Source organism: Eumetopias jubatus, unplaced genomic scaffold (assembly GCF_037043125.1).
Source record: "Eumetopias jubatus isolate StellerSeaLion01/CBP00866 unplaced genomic scaffold, mEumJub1_p1.0 scaffold_14, whole genome shotgun sequence".
Taxonomy (NCBI): domain Eukaryota; kingdom Metazoa; phylum Chordata; class Mammalia; order Carnivora; family Otariidae; genus Eumetopias; species Eumetopias jubatus.
In genome coordinates this window covers 37232935-37251703 of record NW_028274820.1, presented here as the reverse complement: position 1 = coordinate 37251703, position 18769 = coordinate 37232935, and the positions used below count along the sequence as shown (strand labels likewise).

The following is an 18769-nucleotide window of genomic DNA, read 5'->3' as shown; positions in this document are numbered from 1 at the left end:
TACTTTCTTACATATCTGTTTCCTTCTACCACTTAGTTCATAGGTTTCAAAGGCAGGATCTATATTCTGTTCTTTCTAAAATCCTCAACATACTGTCAGATACACCAATTTCTTGCTATAACTTGGACAAGATGAACTGAATACACCTTACTCTTATGATCTAGATTGGTGACAGCACTGGGGCTCTCTCAAGATAGCACTCTAGATCTCTCAAGCCAGCAGTGTAGTAGAATGATCAAGAACATGGCATCTAGTATAGACTGCCAGGCTCATATCCTAATTCTGTCACTCTTTATGTGATCTTGGGCATAATAAATAGCTCCTTAACAACTAATAATACATGGTTCATATCCTTTGACCAGGTAAACCTACTTTTGAGAATTTATCCTAAAAGAAGTAACTTAAAAGAAATAAAAATTTTGGGGGTGCCTGGGTGGCTCAGTTGGTTAAGTGTCCAACTCTTGACTTTGGCTCAGGTCATAATCCCAGGGTTATTGGACTGAGGCCCATGTCGGGCTCCTCCCTCAGCAGGGAGTCTGCTGGAGATTCTCTCTCCCCCTCTCCCTCTCCCCCCCTTGCACACACACACACACACACGCACAAACTCTCTCTAAAATAAATAAATCTTAAAAAAAAGAAATAAAAATCTATAGGAACAATGACATTCAATATGGTGTTACTTTGAATAAAAAAATTTGGAATCACTTAAATGTCTGGTTTATAGGAGAAATGGGAAACAAATCATAGTATATCTATAAAATAAAAAATTAAAAGTCATTACAAAGTCCATGAATGTTTACAGCTCAAACTAGAAGGGAACACAGAATAATTCAAACAGTTGTTTAAAGGAGGCAGGAACATGGGTAATATTGTTTGCTTATATGACCATAATGTTGCTTAATAGTTAAAAAAAAAAAAAAGGAAAACATACAATATTTTCCCCATGTCAACAACTGTTGATAGTATGTATTTATAATGGTTGAATTATAGTGGGATTGTAGTGGATAACTAAAATTAAAATCATACTCTAAAAATGTGTTCAAAATTAAAACCTTTCCTAGGAGGCATTAAATTAACAAAAATGATTTCATTTTCTTAAAATTTTAATTTAGGAAATTATTAAAATTAATTCAGATTCTGTAAGATCCTGTGTAAACCACTTTTATCCAGCCCTTCCTGTTCCCATTTTCAATAGATCATTTATTCTCTTTCAGTTTGTTCAGGAGATCTCGGGTCCTTTACACCAAAGGATTTAATGCAAGTTGGAAAGATGTTGATACAGAGAGAGCTCTCTCTTTCACATATTAAACATTTCCAGATCCTCCCCAAGAAGAGATAGATAATTTTGCATATGTTCTCATATCCAATCTGCCAGACTCTGATTAATGAAACAAAAAGTTTATTATTCTCAGTTAAAATATTAAAATAGCTTCTTTATACATATTTACTCAGGAAAGATTCTTAAATTTATTAGACATAATACCACACCTGCATAAACATTTTGTGCTAAAACTATAAAAGTTGGATATTCTAATTTTATTGATTCATATTACTTTTCTATCACCTATTTAATATCAAAAGTAGAGTCTTCCTTAATGTACATGAATGCATAATAGAATAATAACTAGTTGATATGTAAGTTTTAGATAGGCCCCTCTCTGTTACTATGTCGGTAATTATGAAGTGTATTTTACTACTTGCATAGATTAATTTTGGAATAGGGACAGAAGAAGATAACTAGTAGAAAGATGGAGTAAGAAAAACATTAGCTTGGAAAATAATCCCTTTCATTTGACCCTACTGACCTATCCAGGAGCCATTTGTTTTTCTAGATTCTTTACTGTTAATTCCCAAATGGCCAGTTTATCACTGCTACCTCTATTTCTTCTGTAATCTCCACTTCAAAATGATCTATGCTTATCTTATCACAGCACTGAAATGGCACTCTTCACATCCCCAGGAATTTCCTAAGAGCTAAATTCATCATCATTGTCCTTAACTTTTGCTTTTAGCTTGAAATAGTTAACTTTTCACTTTTTTTTTTTTTAAGATTTCATTTACTTCAGATAGAGCGAGCGACAAGCCGGGGCGGGGTGGGGGAGAGGAGGTGTAGAAGGAGAGGGAGATAAGCAGACGCCCCACTGAGCAGGGAGCCCGATGCGGGGCTTGATCCCAGGACCCCAGGATCATGACCTGAGCCGAAGGCAGACACGTAACCAACTAAGCTACTCGGGAACCGCTGACTATCCATTTATATCCTGACCTTTCTATTACCTTGGTTTCCATAAGTACACACCTTCTCAAATACCTCTTTTTTTTTAGCACAACTTCTCTTTACCCATGGTAACAGCTCCACTTCCTAACCCCTTTACTGGAAGAAAATTCAGTTCTGAATCCATTTTCCTCTTCATACATATGCCCTCCTTTTAGAGAGCAAATCTATTCTCATAGCCATCTATCTTTCAATGGTTTCTATGAATATACTTTGTAAACTATAAAGTATTAACAGAATCCAAATTATAGACAATGGTGGTGGAATCATGATTCTCTTAAAGGTCTTCTATTATTACCTCTGTGATAATTGTTAATGCTCTATCAGCCTGTCTGAGTTCTCATCTGACCTCTAGACCATATTCTTACTCCTTATAGGCCCCTTTCTCTTGCATATTCCACTATCATCTCATATTCAACTGAGCTCCCTCCAAAATAAGTCTGCTCTGCCACAGCCTCAATTTCTTGCTATCAACACTCTTATTCTCTCAGTATTAACACATACATATACCTTCACTTCCTTTTAAATCTTCCCTTTCATGCAACAAGTACTGCAGTTGTTATTTGGCAGGTACTATTCTAAAACTTAGGCATATTGTGAAGAAAACAAATTAAGTCCCTGTCCTTATGGAGTTTACAGGCAAGGAGGGGAAGGACAGGAGAATTTCAATCCTTTAAATCCATTTAACCCATTAAAAGAACTTAATAACTCCTAAAATATAAGAGTCAAAAAACAGAAATCAAGAATTAGGAACTCTATTACTTCTTAAAGCTTGATATTAATGTATGTTCTAATGAAGGTTTTATATTTTATTTATAGTATAAGGCAGGCCTCTTTCATTTCCAAAGAAGCAAAAGATGCTACTCTGTAAAATCTAAGTATTATAATTTACATTTTATTTTTTTAAAGATTTTTTTATTTGTCAGAGAGAGAGAGAGCACACGCAAGCAGGGGGAAAGGCAGGCAGAAGGAACAGCAGGCTCCCCACGGAGCAGGGAGCCCAGCATGGGACTTGATCCCAGGACTCTGGGATCAGGACCTGAGCTGAAGGTAGACGCTTAACGACTGAGCCACCCAGACGTCCCATAATTCCCATTTTATACATGACCTTCCAGAAGATATAACTAAAAAGTATCCCAACTAGGACACAATGATTACAAAATCTAACAGTCTTCTTGCTACATTAAGTAGTAACTATTTATGAATATGGATTTAGTTTCTCATGAAGGAAGCATGAGGTGTGGTGTGGTATAATGTAAATAAACAGCCTTTGGGTTCAGAGAGACATGGATGCAAACTAGCTGCTAAACTGTAAATTACTTTTACCATATTATCCTGCTTAAGAATAGAGGAAAATTATGCCTGATGTTGCAGGTACCATAAAGCTAAAGGAAACAGTGATAAAATCAAGGTCTTATGCCATACGGAGGCTTTACTCTATGGCCAAGGTCCTTGACTAAGTGTGTGTATATATGTGTGTGTATATATATATATATATATATATATATATATACACACACACCTTTGTCTATCCATATATTTCATGCATTAGGAATCTAGCCAAGCTGAGCAAGGGACTGTACTTAAGCCAGTAGACTGGTACCTGAAATTAAATGAGACATCATAAGAAAATAATGGCCATTAGTTTGTTAGAAAGTCTAGCAAGGTTAAATACAGTGAAATATTTGAAGCTATCTAAAATACAAATAGGGGTGCCTGGGTGGCTCAGTCATCAAGCATCTGCCTTCGGCTCAGGTCATGGTCCCAGGGTCCTGGGATCAAGCCCCGCATCGGGTTCCCTGCTCCACAGGAGGCCTGCTTCTCCCTCTCCCACTGCCCTTGCTTGTGTTCCAGCTCTTGCTATCAAATAAATAAATAAAATATTAAAAAAAAACAAATAATTTAAGAGATTTGCTATTTTATTTAATGCTGATGAATAAATGCTATTTATCCTTATTCTACATGACAGTGTTAAGAAGAGCAATTTCTTGGGGGCACCTGGGTGGCTCAGTTGGTTAAGCATCTGACTAGTGGTTTCACCTCAGGTAGTGATCTCAGGGTCATGAGATGGAGCCCTGCCTGGGGCTCCTGCTCAGCATGGCATCTGCTTTTCCCTCTCCCTCTGTTCCTCCCCAGCTTGCATGTGCATGCTCGCTGTCTCTCAAATAAATAAAATCTTAAAAAAAGGGGGAGTAATTTATTAATTCCAAAAGCAACTAAACATTTAATATAATAATTTGATTTGTAATTTTAACTATCTAAATAAATTAAAAAAAATACAGATTAAGGAAATCAGAGTTGCTTATTCTTAGGAAAGGAGAACAATTTCTGATTCGAGCATATGATGTTAAAGGCTTTAATAAAGAAATTATGAGTCATTTAAGGAAATAAAGAAGAAAACACCCAAAAACTTTAGGCTGAAACTGAAAGTATAAAGTAAAACATAAGTATAAAGTTAGGTATAAAACATATGGCCAAATCATAAAAGTAGTCCAAACTGGTAACTAAAGAGAATATATGTCATCTTTTATATAGGTCTTTACTCATTCAATAGAATGATAACCACATGATGGAGAAAGAGGTATATTCCGGCCTCAAAGAGTCAAGAATATTGACCAAATCAGCAATTCTTAAACTTTTTGGTCACATGTCTCTTACAACTTTATATTTATTTATTTTTTTTTTAAAAAATATTTTATTTATTTATTTGACAGAGAGAGAGAGAGATAGTGAGAGCAGGAACACAAGCAGGGGGAGTGGGAGAGGGAGAAGCAGGCTTCCCGCAGAGAAGGGAGCCCAATGCAGGGCTCGATCCCAGGACCCTGGGATCATGACCTGAGCCGAAGGCAGAAGCTTAACGACTGAGCCACCCAGGCGCCCCTGGTCTCTTACAACTTTAAAAATCAGTGAAGTTTCCTAAGAGCTTTTGTTTATGTGGGTTATGTATATTTATGTTTGTATTAAAAATTAAAACAGACATTTAAAAAATACTTATTCATAAAAAGACCCCATTACATATTAAATATTCTTGACATACTAAAATGAAACAAAAATACTTTAAAAAAATTAAGTGAGAGGAATTGCACTGTTTTACACATTTATAAAGTTCTTTTCATGTCTAGCTAACAGAAGACGAATTCTCATAGCATTCTATCTGTTGTGATATGTCGTTTTGGTTCAAAGCATATGAAGAAAATCCAGCCTCTATATAGTTAGAAAAAGGAGTAGTATTCTAAAATGCCTTTTCAGATAACTGTGAATATTCATATTTGATACTATACCAAAAATTCAACAAGTGGCCATTTCTTGGGTTACTTGCGATGTAAAATCTGAGATCACATCAATGAACTTTTTCGTACTGTACTCAAGGATGGAGATTAATTAAAAATAGTAACTTTTATTAAAAGATAAAACTTTTACTGCTTCATCAAGGATACTTTTAAGTGAAACTGGCTTTTTTTTTTTTTTTAAAACTGCAAGTGGCCGGCAGTGATGAATACAATGATTATCAGGAAGGTTGGGTACCACAATCTTAATTCATCTACAGGCATCAGTAGTTTTAGCTTCCATTTTTTGCACTTTCACTGCAAATGTCAACACAGTGAAAAAGGCAAATAATACCTCAGTATTAGGACAAAAATAGATTTGACTTCATGTACCTCCTAAAAGCATCTCAGGGTCTAGGAGTCCTCAGACATACTTTAAGAATCACTGCATTAGATAACTTTCTTAATAGTGTTTTCCAATTTTAGAAAGTATATTTGTAAATTATACTATATGTGGTTAAAAAACATTTTGCTACTTGGTTTCTTTTATGTTAAAATATACATATTATCTTAGTAATAATAATAGTTAAATATATTTTAATTTAGTATTCCAAGCAAGTTTTAATTAATCATATAACAAGACCTGATACTAAATAATACTGTAGTGTTCAATGTGAGGAAGCTAAAGCAATACAACAGTTCTGTAATCTCACTGACAATACTCAACTTAAAAAAAAAGCTTTAATGGATTACGTATTCAATAGTTAATCTATTGAGAACATTACTAAGTGTCTAGCACTGTATTTACAATCTTTACAATCGAGTGGAGAAGATGAGTTTAATAACAATAAGATGGTTTAAAATCTAAATTGTAGGAATTTCAGAAAACAAAAAAACATTGCAGGTCAGAGTAGTTGTAGGTAAATTCATGAAACAGGCAGAAACCAAGTTAGGATTTAAAGGAGAGGGAATCAGAGAAGAATGAAGACATTTGAGAATCAAGGAACAACAGGAATAAAACAAACGCCGTGGTGGTGGTGGTGGCGGTGGCATTTCTAACGGTGGGGAGAGCACAAAGGAAGTCAATCAACAAGTCTCACTGATAAGAACTTGTTAGAGAGTAATGAGAAATTGGGCTGACTAGGTAGAAGGAGGGCAAGGTCAAGGGAGCATCAGAGGCCAAACAGAATAATACAGACAATAGGGTATTGTTACAGTTTTGCCATGATAGAAAAAATATTAAAAAGGATATAACTGAGCAAGATTAATCTGGATATGAGATTAAGAGAGGAAAAGAGTTGGAAAAAGAACATTTTGGAATCAGATATTTTCAATGTTGGGAGCACAGGTTGATAAAGGTGAGCTAAGCTTGGGGCAATGGGAATGGAAAGAAGTGAATTTCAGAGATAAAACTTAGTGAACTTCGTATTAGTAGCAGGTTAGATAAAGGAGAAGAGTAAGTCAAGGATAATTTGAAGATATTTAGGGTTATAGAAGTGAGAAGCAATAACATTACTGAGTACATATTGTATCTTAGGCAGCATGATAGACATATAACATTATTTAATTGTCCCACAAGCTGTATGTAATAGATATCTATTTTATAGATACGGGAACTTAAGCCCAGAGTGATGAAATAACTTGCCTTGCTAATAAGTGGCTTAGGCAGCCCTGACACATAGGTTTATCTGACCATAGAGATAAAAGGCTATCACAGTGGTTAAAAAGCCTAAAGCCTAAAGTCATCTGCCTGGGCAATTAGCTTTGTCACTTAAAAGCTGCTAGAGACTTTCCAACCAGGGCCCGGCAGAATGGCTCCCGCGAAGAAGGGTGGCGAGAAGAAGAAGGGCCGTTCTGCCATCAACGAAGTAGTGACCAGAGAATACACCATCAACATTCACAAGCGCATCCATGGAGTGGGTTTTAAGAAGCGTGCCCCTCGGGCACTCAAAGAGATCCGGAAATTTGCCATGAAGGAGATGGGAACTCCAGATGTGCGCATTGACACCAGGTTCAACAAAGCTGTCTGGGCCAAAGGAATAAGGAATGTTCCATACCGTATCCGCGTGCAGTTGTCCAGAAAACGTAACGAGGATGAAGATTCACCAAACAAGCTCTACACACTGGTTACCTATGTACCTGTCACCACTTTCAAAAATCTACAGACAGTTAATGTGGATGAGAACTAATCGGTGATTGTCAAATAAAGGTATAAAACTGCAAAAAAAAAAAAAAAAGCTGCTAGAGATCTGACAAGTGCCTTAATTTTCTGTGCTTCAGTTTTCTCACCTCTGAAATGCAGACAGCCAACTACCTCACAGAGTTGTGATGAGGATTAAATAAGATAAGGCATGTAGACACTGTTAATAGTGCCTAGAAAACAGTAAGCACTCACACATTTGCAATTATCATATCAGCACAATATGTTAGTGTCGTTAACATAGGGAAAACCCAGTTTGGGAAGAAAAAATACAAAATTTCAAACAAGATGAGTTGGAGGTGGCTTCTAAGTAGGTATCTTTAGAGAAATGAAAATAAAAACTAAATGCAAAAAGGAGAGGTTATGGAAATACTAAGTCAAGAAATACCTACTAGAGGTTACAGAGATTCCTACTTGATAAAGTCATGGGTCTGGATGACTTAGCTCATTCATGGAATTTTTCTCATTCACAAATCCTGATCATAAAATTTTTTCTTGTGTAATGATTTTATAAAACTGTTATTCACTTTGTGTAAGACACTATGCTAGATGCTAGAAGTACAAAAAAGGTACATTTTAAAAAAGTAGTAATTTAGGTAGAGAAAAGATACACAAAATTATAAAGCACAGTTATATAGTATATAGCAAATAAGTAATAAATACAAACAAAAAAAGCCACAGAAGTTAAAAAGAAAGATTGAGGTTCTTTTGGGTTGTGACAAGCTAAGAAGACAGATAAATCCCGCACAGGGCCTTGAAGGAAGGGTAAGACTTAGATAAGAAAGAGAAAGCTGAGAGGAGTGGGGGAGACGCCTGGCAGAGAGCAGCACGCACACAGCAAACAGAGCACACACGACATGTTTCAAGGAAACCGAAAGGAGCAGCTTAATTTGAACAACAATTTGTGTTAAAAGAAATAGAGAAAAGGTTGAACATTTTTTACCAAGTTCTAAAGAGCTTCAAATACTGCTTTATGAATTTTATTCACTCTGTAAGCAAAAAAGTGTCTCTTCTCTTCCAGCATCAGACTTTTACAGCTGCAAAATCTACTTCTTAAAACACTAAATTTGTTTTAGAACTACTATCCTCCGCTCCTCTCATTTTATAAGCTAGTAAACATAAAATTTAATTCTCATGTAATGAGGTAAGACTCTTCATATAAACATGTTTGCTGTCAACTAATGCTTTTTTGTTGGAGAGATTCTAAGTTTTCTCAGTATTTTCGGTTTTAAGGAAATGTTTTGCTTTTAGAAGTCTTTTCAAGTAACTGAACCCCATTAAAAGAAAGGAAACTCAAACCCGATCATGACTAGATAAGGCAAATACATCTGTTTTTTCAACTTAATCAGAGCTGAAAACTTTGCTGTAGGCACCATTCCCTGCAATTTTTTGATAGCTGATAAGTACTTTCTAGAATTCAAATGCTATAAACACTATAATATTACCAAGATATCATATTATGAAACATACTGAGGATCAAAATGTATTTACAGCCACAAGACTATGTGAACCAACCTTACTATTAAAACTTTTGGTCTAATTTAGGCATAATAAAAAAAATCATACTTAATAATTCACTGGGGCGCCTGGGTAGCACAGTCGGTTAAGCATCCGACTCTTGGTTTTGGCTCAGGTTGTGATCTCAGGGTTGTGAGATAGAGCCCCATGCTGGGCTCCGCACTAGGCGGAGTCTGCTTGAGTTCTGCCCCCCCACTTGAGGGCCCGTCTTGAGCTCTAAAATAAATACATAAATCTTAAAAAAAAAGTTTAAATCTTAAAAAACAAAAGTTTAATTCACTATAATACCATATAACATGCACATATGTATGTATATATTTTCAAAGATCAAGGATTTTTTTCCCTTTCACTAATTTATTATTAACTGGTTTACAATAATACTTACCCTAGTATTCTATTCATTCCATGTCTAGCAGCATAGTGTAATGGAGTATTGTGCTGGTAGGGCTCTCCGTAAGATGTATTTGGATCAAGGGATTCTTTCAGCTGAGGGTTGTTTTCATAAATTTGGCAGGCCAGGTTTTCATCACCATTGATGAGTGCTTTACGGAATTTGGTGGTGGTATTTCCCATGTTTTCTTTTGTTTTTTTCTGATAGGCAATGGCACTTTTTTCCTTCTCCCTTCAGCCACTTCTTGAATGTTTCTGCAACATGTTTCACATTCTAATGGAAGAAAAAAATTATCAAATTAAGACTGTAAAACATCAGTTATAAAGCAGTATCCTAAATAAACAATAACACAATTAGCAACACTAAGAAAACCTAGGAAGCATATATAAAAGAACAAACTAAATTACATTTTACCAAATTTATCTTAACAGACAAAAAAAAATCTCAAATTCTTAACATTGCCCAAACTAACTTCTTGTTAAACTGTAACACTTATCCACACAGAGACTGTTAAGGTTTCACAGGCTGCACTTTGTACTATGAAAGTTACCTACATGTATGAGCCTTTCAATTTTCCCTTTCACATGGGCAGGAAATTACTTAACTGAATTTTATGGTTGAATACACTTAAATCTCTGTATAAATTATGTATACAATAGACTCAGCCAATTTGTGGGAGAGTGAAAAATGTAGGAAATTTTGCTCATATATGAACTTCAGAATAGGTGTTAAGTTACAGTAAAAAACCCCCACAGTCCTTGGCTAGTATGCTCAATAATAAATGCTACTTTCGCTCCATTCCAATAAATGTTTCTGAACCTACTCTTGAGCAATGATCGAAATTAGTGATAAAGGACATAGCATATGTGAAGGCAGGTATGAAATAAAAGGACTATTCAAGGAATGCTCAGTACACATGGAGTTCAGGATCTCTAGTTTTGAACTAACAGAAGATAAAACAAAATAAGTTGGGGCCAACTAAGAAACTTATACTTTTATCTGTAAAGAATGGATAATTAAAGTCTTTTATGCATGGCAGTGATATAATTATTTTATGCTTTAGAAAATTAACCATTTGGACAGCGTGGAAGACAGATTGGAGGGAGGAAAAGATAGCGGCAGAATACAACAGTCCATCATGTTACCCAATTAACTCAGTGACAGGCTGGACATTAAAACGTAGCTTAGGGGCGCCTGGGTGGCTCAGTTGGTTGGGCAACTGCTTTCGGCTCGGGTCATAGTCCCGGGGTCCCGGAATCAAGTCCCGCATCGGGCTCCCTGCTCAGCAGGGAGTCTGCCTCTCCCTCTGACCCTCCCCCCTCTCGTGTACTCTCTCTCTCATTCTTGCTCTCTCAAATAAATAAATCTTTAAAAAAATAAAAAAATAAAACGTAGTTTATTTAAGAAAACAGTTGAAAATAATATATACTTGTTCAACACAAGTTTTGTACAAGGTAGTAAGTTTCAAAAGAATACAAATTAACAGACTGAAAAATAAATGAGTTTGTTTTTTTAAAGTTTCTTATAAAACAGAGGTTCTCATCCTTCCTTTGCTGTACATTGATTAACCTGGAGAACTTAAGGAGTCCCATTAGCCAGGCTATACTCCAGAGTAATTAAATCCGTTTCTAGGGGGTGGCACAAGGGCACTGGCATTTCAGCTCCTTGGGTGATTTCAATGTGCACACATCACTGTATAAAACACTCGTAACTCCCTCCAGCCAAATGGTTATATCTGAGTATGGAGACGAAGATGAACAGGCAGGATAAGACAAATGCTAAACCTATTTTAGAGATGGTGTTAACCACTGACTTACTATAACGGTGTATTTTCTGGCCCACATCTATACTTAATGAGGTCACCATTTGAGTCTTTTAAGGGCTCTTTGTTACTGACATTTTTACTTTAAATATGCAAATATATATGCATAGTAGAATGAGTAAAGACAGACAAAAGATAACTGGAAGATAATCACAGCATTCTGACAAATAACCACCCTATTTTTAATGTATATAAATATTTGTTTTATGCATAATATATACAGTATAAGTATGTATATATATAAACTGGATCACTATATAATTTAAATATCTTTTTTTAAGATTTTGTTTATTTATTTGACAGAGAGAGACATGGCGAGAGAGGGAACACAAGCAGGGGGAGTGGGAGAGGGAGAAGCAGGCTTCCCCGCAGAGCGGGAGCCCGATGCGGGGCTCGATCCCACCTGGGATCATGACCTGAGCCGAAGGCAGACGCTTAACAACTGAGCCACCCAGGTGCCCCCATAATTTAAATTTTTTAATTTAATTTTTCAGAGGTTTGCTGAATCTTTAGACTAGAGTACTATTCCTTTATCATTTCATCTAGAATGAGAGAAGAAAATCCTTCCCTCTGAAACTTCTACACTTATCATAATATACCACAGACACTTTTCGGATTTTTCAGGGACACCCTGTATTTTTTTTTTTTCTTTTGTTTTTCAGATCTAGGAGCCATGTGTTTATTCTCAGTGAAATAATCTGTGTTCTGTAGTACTGCTTTAACTATTTTAAGGATTTATTATTCTGAATGAGAACTCCATTCAGTTTACTATATATTTCAATCTATAACCAAATATAAAACATATCATGTAGATTCTAAAGGGTCTTTCCTCAGGATATGAAAACTTACAGTTGTTTGGTCTTATCTTTCTTCCCTGTTAGAATGTAGCTCAAATTATAAACATTTGTGGAGTTTTGGATTAGATTAATAAACAACACATTTTCTTTGATTTACATTATACTTTAGCAAATGTTCTATAAGAAAAGTAAATTCTATCCAAGATGTGAAAAAAGAAATATCTAAGAAATCAGTGATATCTTGGGGTATTTATTTAAAATAACAAGATACTTAAAAAAAAATAATACTCTGGGGCACCTGGGTGACTCAGTGGGATAAGTGTCTGCCTTTGGCTTGGGTCATGGTCCCAGGACCCTTGGATGGAGTCCTGCATCAGGCTCTCTGCTCAGCAGGGAGCCTGCTTCTCCCTCTGAATGATGCTTGTGCTCTCTCGCGCGTGCGCGTGCTCTCTCTCACAAATAAATAGAGAAAATCTTTTAAAAAATCAGTAATACTCTAAATGTGCATTAAACATTACTGTCACTCATGGTAAAAACATAATGGCATCTAGAAACCTTTTTGTGGTTCTCAAGTTTGTTTCATTTTTAAAACTTGAGTTCAATAAAGCCTGAAAGTTAGAAGGAAATTCATCATTTAAAAGTCATAGCTCCATTCCCTCAGATTATTCTTACAAGTCTCATCTAGAAATTTGCCAGGTGTGTCCTTTAACTTTTTCATAGCCACAGCTAGTATAACCTGAAGTGACTGTTCCCTCTTTGTTTGAATCAAATTCTTAAGTATTATTTCCCCAACTTAAGATAAATCTATGTACAGAGCTTCATGAGGCAGGTGAAGGGTTATGAAAGAGGTGAAAATAATTCCTTATTTGGGGCTTTTAAGTTTTACAGGAAAATCTAGGCAAAATTTCATCATTTTTCAGTGGTAAAATATAGCACTTGATAAGTCACTTAATGAAAAAAGTAAGAAAAATGCATCTTATCAATGGACTCTAGAAAGCTTTCCCTAATTTCTGATTAACTTTTCATTGTGAAGGGCTCTATAACTCTTGCTTTAAATCATTGTCTCTCAGCTTCCCTTTTCACATGTTAATAATCTGCAACAAAACTTCAAGTGCACCTAAATTAATAAACTACTCCCAGAAATCTTTTACAGAATATGAAGTTCTTCAGAAATAACTTGCTCTTAGCCTCTCTGTTACCACAGAAGTAAATTATTTTTAAAGTCCTAATTATGGATTGAAGTTGTTGCCCTAAATGAAATAATTGGTTCCCATTCTTCATCTACCTAGAAGAAAACCCATTACACACATTGACCATCTACTTCTAATTCATCCTTCTGCAACTGTCTGCACTACTGATAAGAATAACAATTGTAATTCTACAACTAAACATCTCTTTAGCCAGAATAGAAAGAAGTAGAAAGTTCATTCAAATAGTCAAGTCCCAAGCCCACTCCACTCTAGGTTGAAATCAGAGAGATGTACCTCAAGGAAGAAGATTCCAGAACTCACTACATCCACAGAAATGTTTCATTGTTATTGCAATAATACTTAGAGTAGAGGATGGTTTAAAGACAGACTCTAAGAGAATTTTCAAAGGGTAAGGTAAAAATTAAAAAATAAACAAGAAATAAGGACAGAAGAAAAAAAGCCAGGAAAAGTCAATACACAACAGCAGACAAAAAACGTGGGCAAGTCATATGTTAAGCTATCAACTCTGTTCATTCATTAATTCAACAAGTACTATTAATTTGTAGTTATTTTCATTTGTCACTATGCATCAGAATCACCTGGAGAGGTGATTTCACCTAGTCTAAGGACCAAAAGGCCAGAAAGAGAATTTAAAAAACCTCCCAGTTGATTGTAACATACAGGTCAGACTTGAGGACCATGGGTTAGTTTTGAAACTATGCTAAGCCAAAGGTACTGGCAAGTAGTGTGATGGCAACGAAAAGTGTAGGAGTTGGAAAGACTTGTGCTCAAATTCTGTTTTTATATTACCAAGTAACTTAACTTTTGATGTTTCCTCAACTGCAAACCAGTAGTATTAATATCTACTTTCTTCAGCCAACAAATATAAATGAACAAACATAAATATCATTGCACCTATGGAATTTATATTCTAGTGGGAGTAGAGAGATAAGCACTGTAAGGCTTTGATTTTGTTCTGTGTGCAACAAGGAGTTATTACAGGTTTGGAGCTACATTTTTCTCAGGCTTTAGCATTTTTAGAAACTGCATTCATAGTTTATCCATGTTGATACATGAATCAATAGTTCAATCATTTTTATTGCTGCATAGTATTGCACTGCATGGATGTGCCACTGATTATCCACATATTAAAGGACATATTGGGTGTTTCCAGTTTTTGACAATTGTTAATAAAGCTATCATAATATTCACATATAAGTTTTATGTGAATGTATGCTTTAATTTCTCTTGGGCAAATATCCAGGAATGGAATTGCTGGGATATGTGGTAAGTCATTTGTCTAACTTCATAAGAAACCACTAAACTGTTCTCCAGAGCAGATGTACTAATTCATTCCTATCAGCCGTGTAAGAGAGTTACAGTTGCTCTGTATCTCAGTCAGCATTTGGAATCATCAGTTTTTTGGGAGTTGTTTTTTTTTTTTTCCTCCCTTTTTTCTCTTTTGGTAGCCACCCTATCGGATGTATTATGGTATCACATAATGGTTTTAATATCCATTTTCCTAATGATTAATGATATGAATCATGCCTTGATATGCTTATTTGCCACGAGTATATCTTGATTATATATCTAAAATGTCTGTTTAGATCTTTTGACAATTTTTAAGATGGATTACTGTTGAATTTGAGTTCCATACATATTCTATAAAAAATGTTCTCTGTTAGAAATGTGATTTGCAAATATTTTTTCTAGTCTGTAGCTTCTCTTTTCAGTCTCTTAACAGTGTTCACAGGCCAAAAGTGCTAAATTTTGATGAAGTAAAATTTATCATTTTTTCCTTTTATGGACAGTGCTTTTGGAGTCATATGTAAAACTCTGCCTAACTCAGGTCACAGGGATTTTCTCTTATATATTCTCTTGGAAGTTTTTTAGTTTTAGGTTTCACATTTGAGTCCATGATCCATTGTGAATTAATTTCTATAAAAGATTGAGGTATGGATTGAGGTTCATTATGTTTTATGTACAGACATCCAATGGTTCCAGCCCCATTTATTAAAAAAAAAGTCCTTTCTCCACTCAACTGCCTTTGTACCTTTATCAAAAACCAAATGAGTAGCAAACTGAATTCAACAATACATTAAAAGGATCATATACCACAATCAAGTGGGATTTACTCCAGAGATGCAATGATGGTTCAACATCGGCCAATCAAAGTGATACACCACATTAACAAAATGAAAGATTAAAGATCATATGATCATCTCAATAGATGCAGAAAAAGTATCTGATAAAATTCTACATCTGTTAATGACAGAAACTCTCAACAAAGTGGGTACAGAGGGAACATACCTCAACACAAGGCCATATATGAAATGTCTACAGCTAACATCATACTCAGTAATGAAAAGCTGAAAGGTTTTCCTCTAGATTCAGGAATAAGACCAGGATGTCCACTCTTGGCCACTTTTATTCAACATAGTTTTGGAAGCCCTAGCCAAAGCAATTAGGCAAGAAAAAGAAATAAAAGGCATCCAAATTAAAAATAAAGGAGTAAAACTGTCACTATATGTAGATGATATGATACTATATATAGGAAATCCTAAAGACTCTGCCAAAAACTATTTGAATAAATGAATTCAGTAAAATAGCAGGATACAAAATCAATATATAAAAATCTGTTCTGTTTCTATACACTAATAACGAACTATCAGAAAGAGAAGTTAAGAAAACAATTCCATTTACAATTGCATCAAAAAGAATAAAATACCTAGGAATAAATTTAACCAAGGAGGTGAAAGACCTATACACTGAAAACTATAAGACACTGATGAAAGAAATTGAAGATGACACAAATAAATGGAAAGACATTCTATGCTCATGGATCAGAAGAATATTGTTAAAATATCTGTACTACCCAAAGCAATCTACAGATTCAGTATAATCCCTATCAAAATTCCAATGGCATTCTTCACAGAAATAGAACAATCCTAAACTTTGTATGGAACCACAAAAGACCCCAAATAGCCAAAACCATCTTGAGAAAAAAGAACAAAACTGGAGGCATCACACTTCTTGATTTCAAACTATATTACAAGCTACACAGCTCAATGGAACGGAAAAGAGCCCAGAAATAAACCATGCAAATATGGCCAATTAATTTATGACAGAGACTCCAAGAATATACCATGGGGAAAATATAATCTCTTTAATAAATGGTGTTGGGAACACTGGACAACCACATGCAAAAGAATGAGACTAGATCACTATTTTACACTACACACAAAAAATTAACTTAAAATGGATTACAGACATGAATATAAAGCCTGAAAACGTAAAACTCCTAGAAGAAAACAGGGGGCAAGCTTCTTGACATCACTTTTAATGATGATTTTTTGGCACAGACACCAAAAGCAAAGGCAACAAAAGCAAAAATAAACAAGTAGGATGGTATCAGACTAAACAGCTCCTATACAGCAAAGGAAACCATCAACAAAATGAAAAGGCAACCTAAATAATGGAAGAAAATATCTGCAAATCATTTACCTGGTAAGGAGCTAATATCCAAAATGTATAAAAAATTCTGTCAACTCAATAACAAAAAACAATCCAATCAAAAGGTGGATAGAGGATCTGGATAGACATTTTTCCAAAGACATACAGATATAAGGCCAACAGGTACATGAAAAGATTGTCACCATCACTAATCATCAGGGAAATGCAAATAAAGCCATAAAGAGACATCACCTCATATCTGTCAGAATGGCTATTATGAAAAAGACAAGAAATAATAAGTGTTGGTGAGGATGTGAAGAAAAGAGAGCCCCTTTACACTGCTGGTGGGAATGTAAATTGATGTAGCCACTAGGGAAACCATTATGGTGGCTCCTCAAAAAAGTAAAAATAGAACTACCATATGATCCAGCAATTCTAGGTGTTTACCCAAAAGAAAACAAAAGCACTAACTTGAAAACACACATGCACCCCAATGCAGCACTATTTACAATAACCAAGATACGGAAACAACCTAAGTGTCCACCAATGGATGAATACATAAAGAAAATGTGATTCTACACACACACACACACACACACATACACACACACACACATATAAAATGGAATATTAGTCATCCATATAAAAAAATGAAATCTTCCCATTTGTGACAAATGGTTGGACCTTGAGGGCATTATGCTCAGTTTAATAAGTCAGACAGAGAAAGATATTGTATGATCTCACTTACACGTGAAATCTTAAAAATCAACCAACCAAACAAAAACACCAAGCTCACAGATACAGACAATAGACTGGTGAAACTAACAGAATACTGTATATCAATAATACCTCAATTAAAAAAAAAGTTGACTACATTTGTGTGTATCCAATTCTGGACTCTGTTTCGTTTTTCTGTGTGTCTATTCTTTCAGCAACACTCTATTATCTTGGTTACTGGAAGAACTGACATCTTAACAATACTGATTGCCCCAATCCATGCATATGGTATTTCTGTCAATTTGTTTATGTCTACTTTGACTGATTTTTCAGTCCTATTTTGTAAGTTGGTTGCATCACACAAATGCCATGCATATTTTGTTAGATCTATACCTAAGTATTTATTTTTGGGGGGTGCTATTATAAATAGTCCTATAAAAAATTTTTAAGTTCCTATTGTTCATTTCTAGTATATAGAAAATACAACTGAATTCACACATTAGACCTTAAAAACTATGAATTTGCTAAATTCACTTATTCTAGAAGTTTTTTGGTAGATATTTTGGGATTGTCTAAAGTAGGCTCATGTCTTCTATGAATAGAGGCAGTTCTATTTCTTCCTTTAACATCTACCATGCCTTTTCTTTTTCTTGCTTTATTATACTGGGTAGATTGATTTTTTAGTTAGCAAAAGTTTAAGGAAAAACAGGATTATTTGTATAGAGTGTATAAACATCTCAGGGGAGATATTTAATAATCACAAAGTAAAAAGTGGCAATTTTACAATGAAGAAACATGGGAAATATCACTTTAACCAAGTGATTAAGATTAACATCACCAATAAATCATTTTCTCTTAGTACACTAAAAAAAAGCACATTACTTCTGTAGTCTTCTTGTGAAAAAATGCGTAACATTGACCTAAATATGTGCAAGTATCAGATAAACTCAAATTGAGTGACATTCTACAAAATAACTGGCCAGTACTCTTCAAAAGTGTCAAGGCCATGAAAGACAAGAAGGGACTGTACAACTGTTCACAGATTAGGGGAGACTAAGGAAATGTGAGAACTAAATGCCATGTAGGATCTGAGCTTGAATTCTAGAACAGAAAACAAAGTCATAAATGGAAAACTGGTGAAAA

The 18769-nt window shown here is 35.0% G+C and overlaps 1 protein-coding gene and 1 pseudogene across 3 annotated transcripts in view; one reads left to right on the top strand and one right to left on the bottom strand.

Moving 5' to 3' along the window:
- ANKIB1 (ankyrin repeat and IBR domain containing 1) overlaps positions 1–18769 on the bottom strand; it is a 144627-nt gene that overhangs the window by 84283 nt on the left and 41575 nt on the right. For all 3 annotated transcript variants that reach the window (XM_028117425.2, XM_028117415.2, XM_028117435.2), the window contains one exon: positions 9642–9920. In XM_028117425.2, coding sequence (XP_027973226.1) covers positions 9642–9829 — 188 coding nt within the window. In that variant the 5' untranslated portion in view covers positions 9830–9920. The remainder of the gene's footprint in view (positions 1–9641; positions 9921–18769) is intronic.
- On the top strand, positions 7333–7765 carry LOC114219850 (large ribosomal subunit protein eL31 pseudogene; annotated as a pseudogene).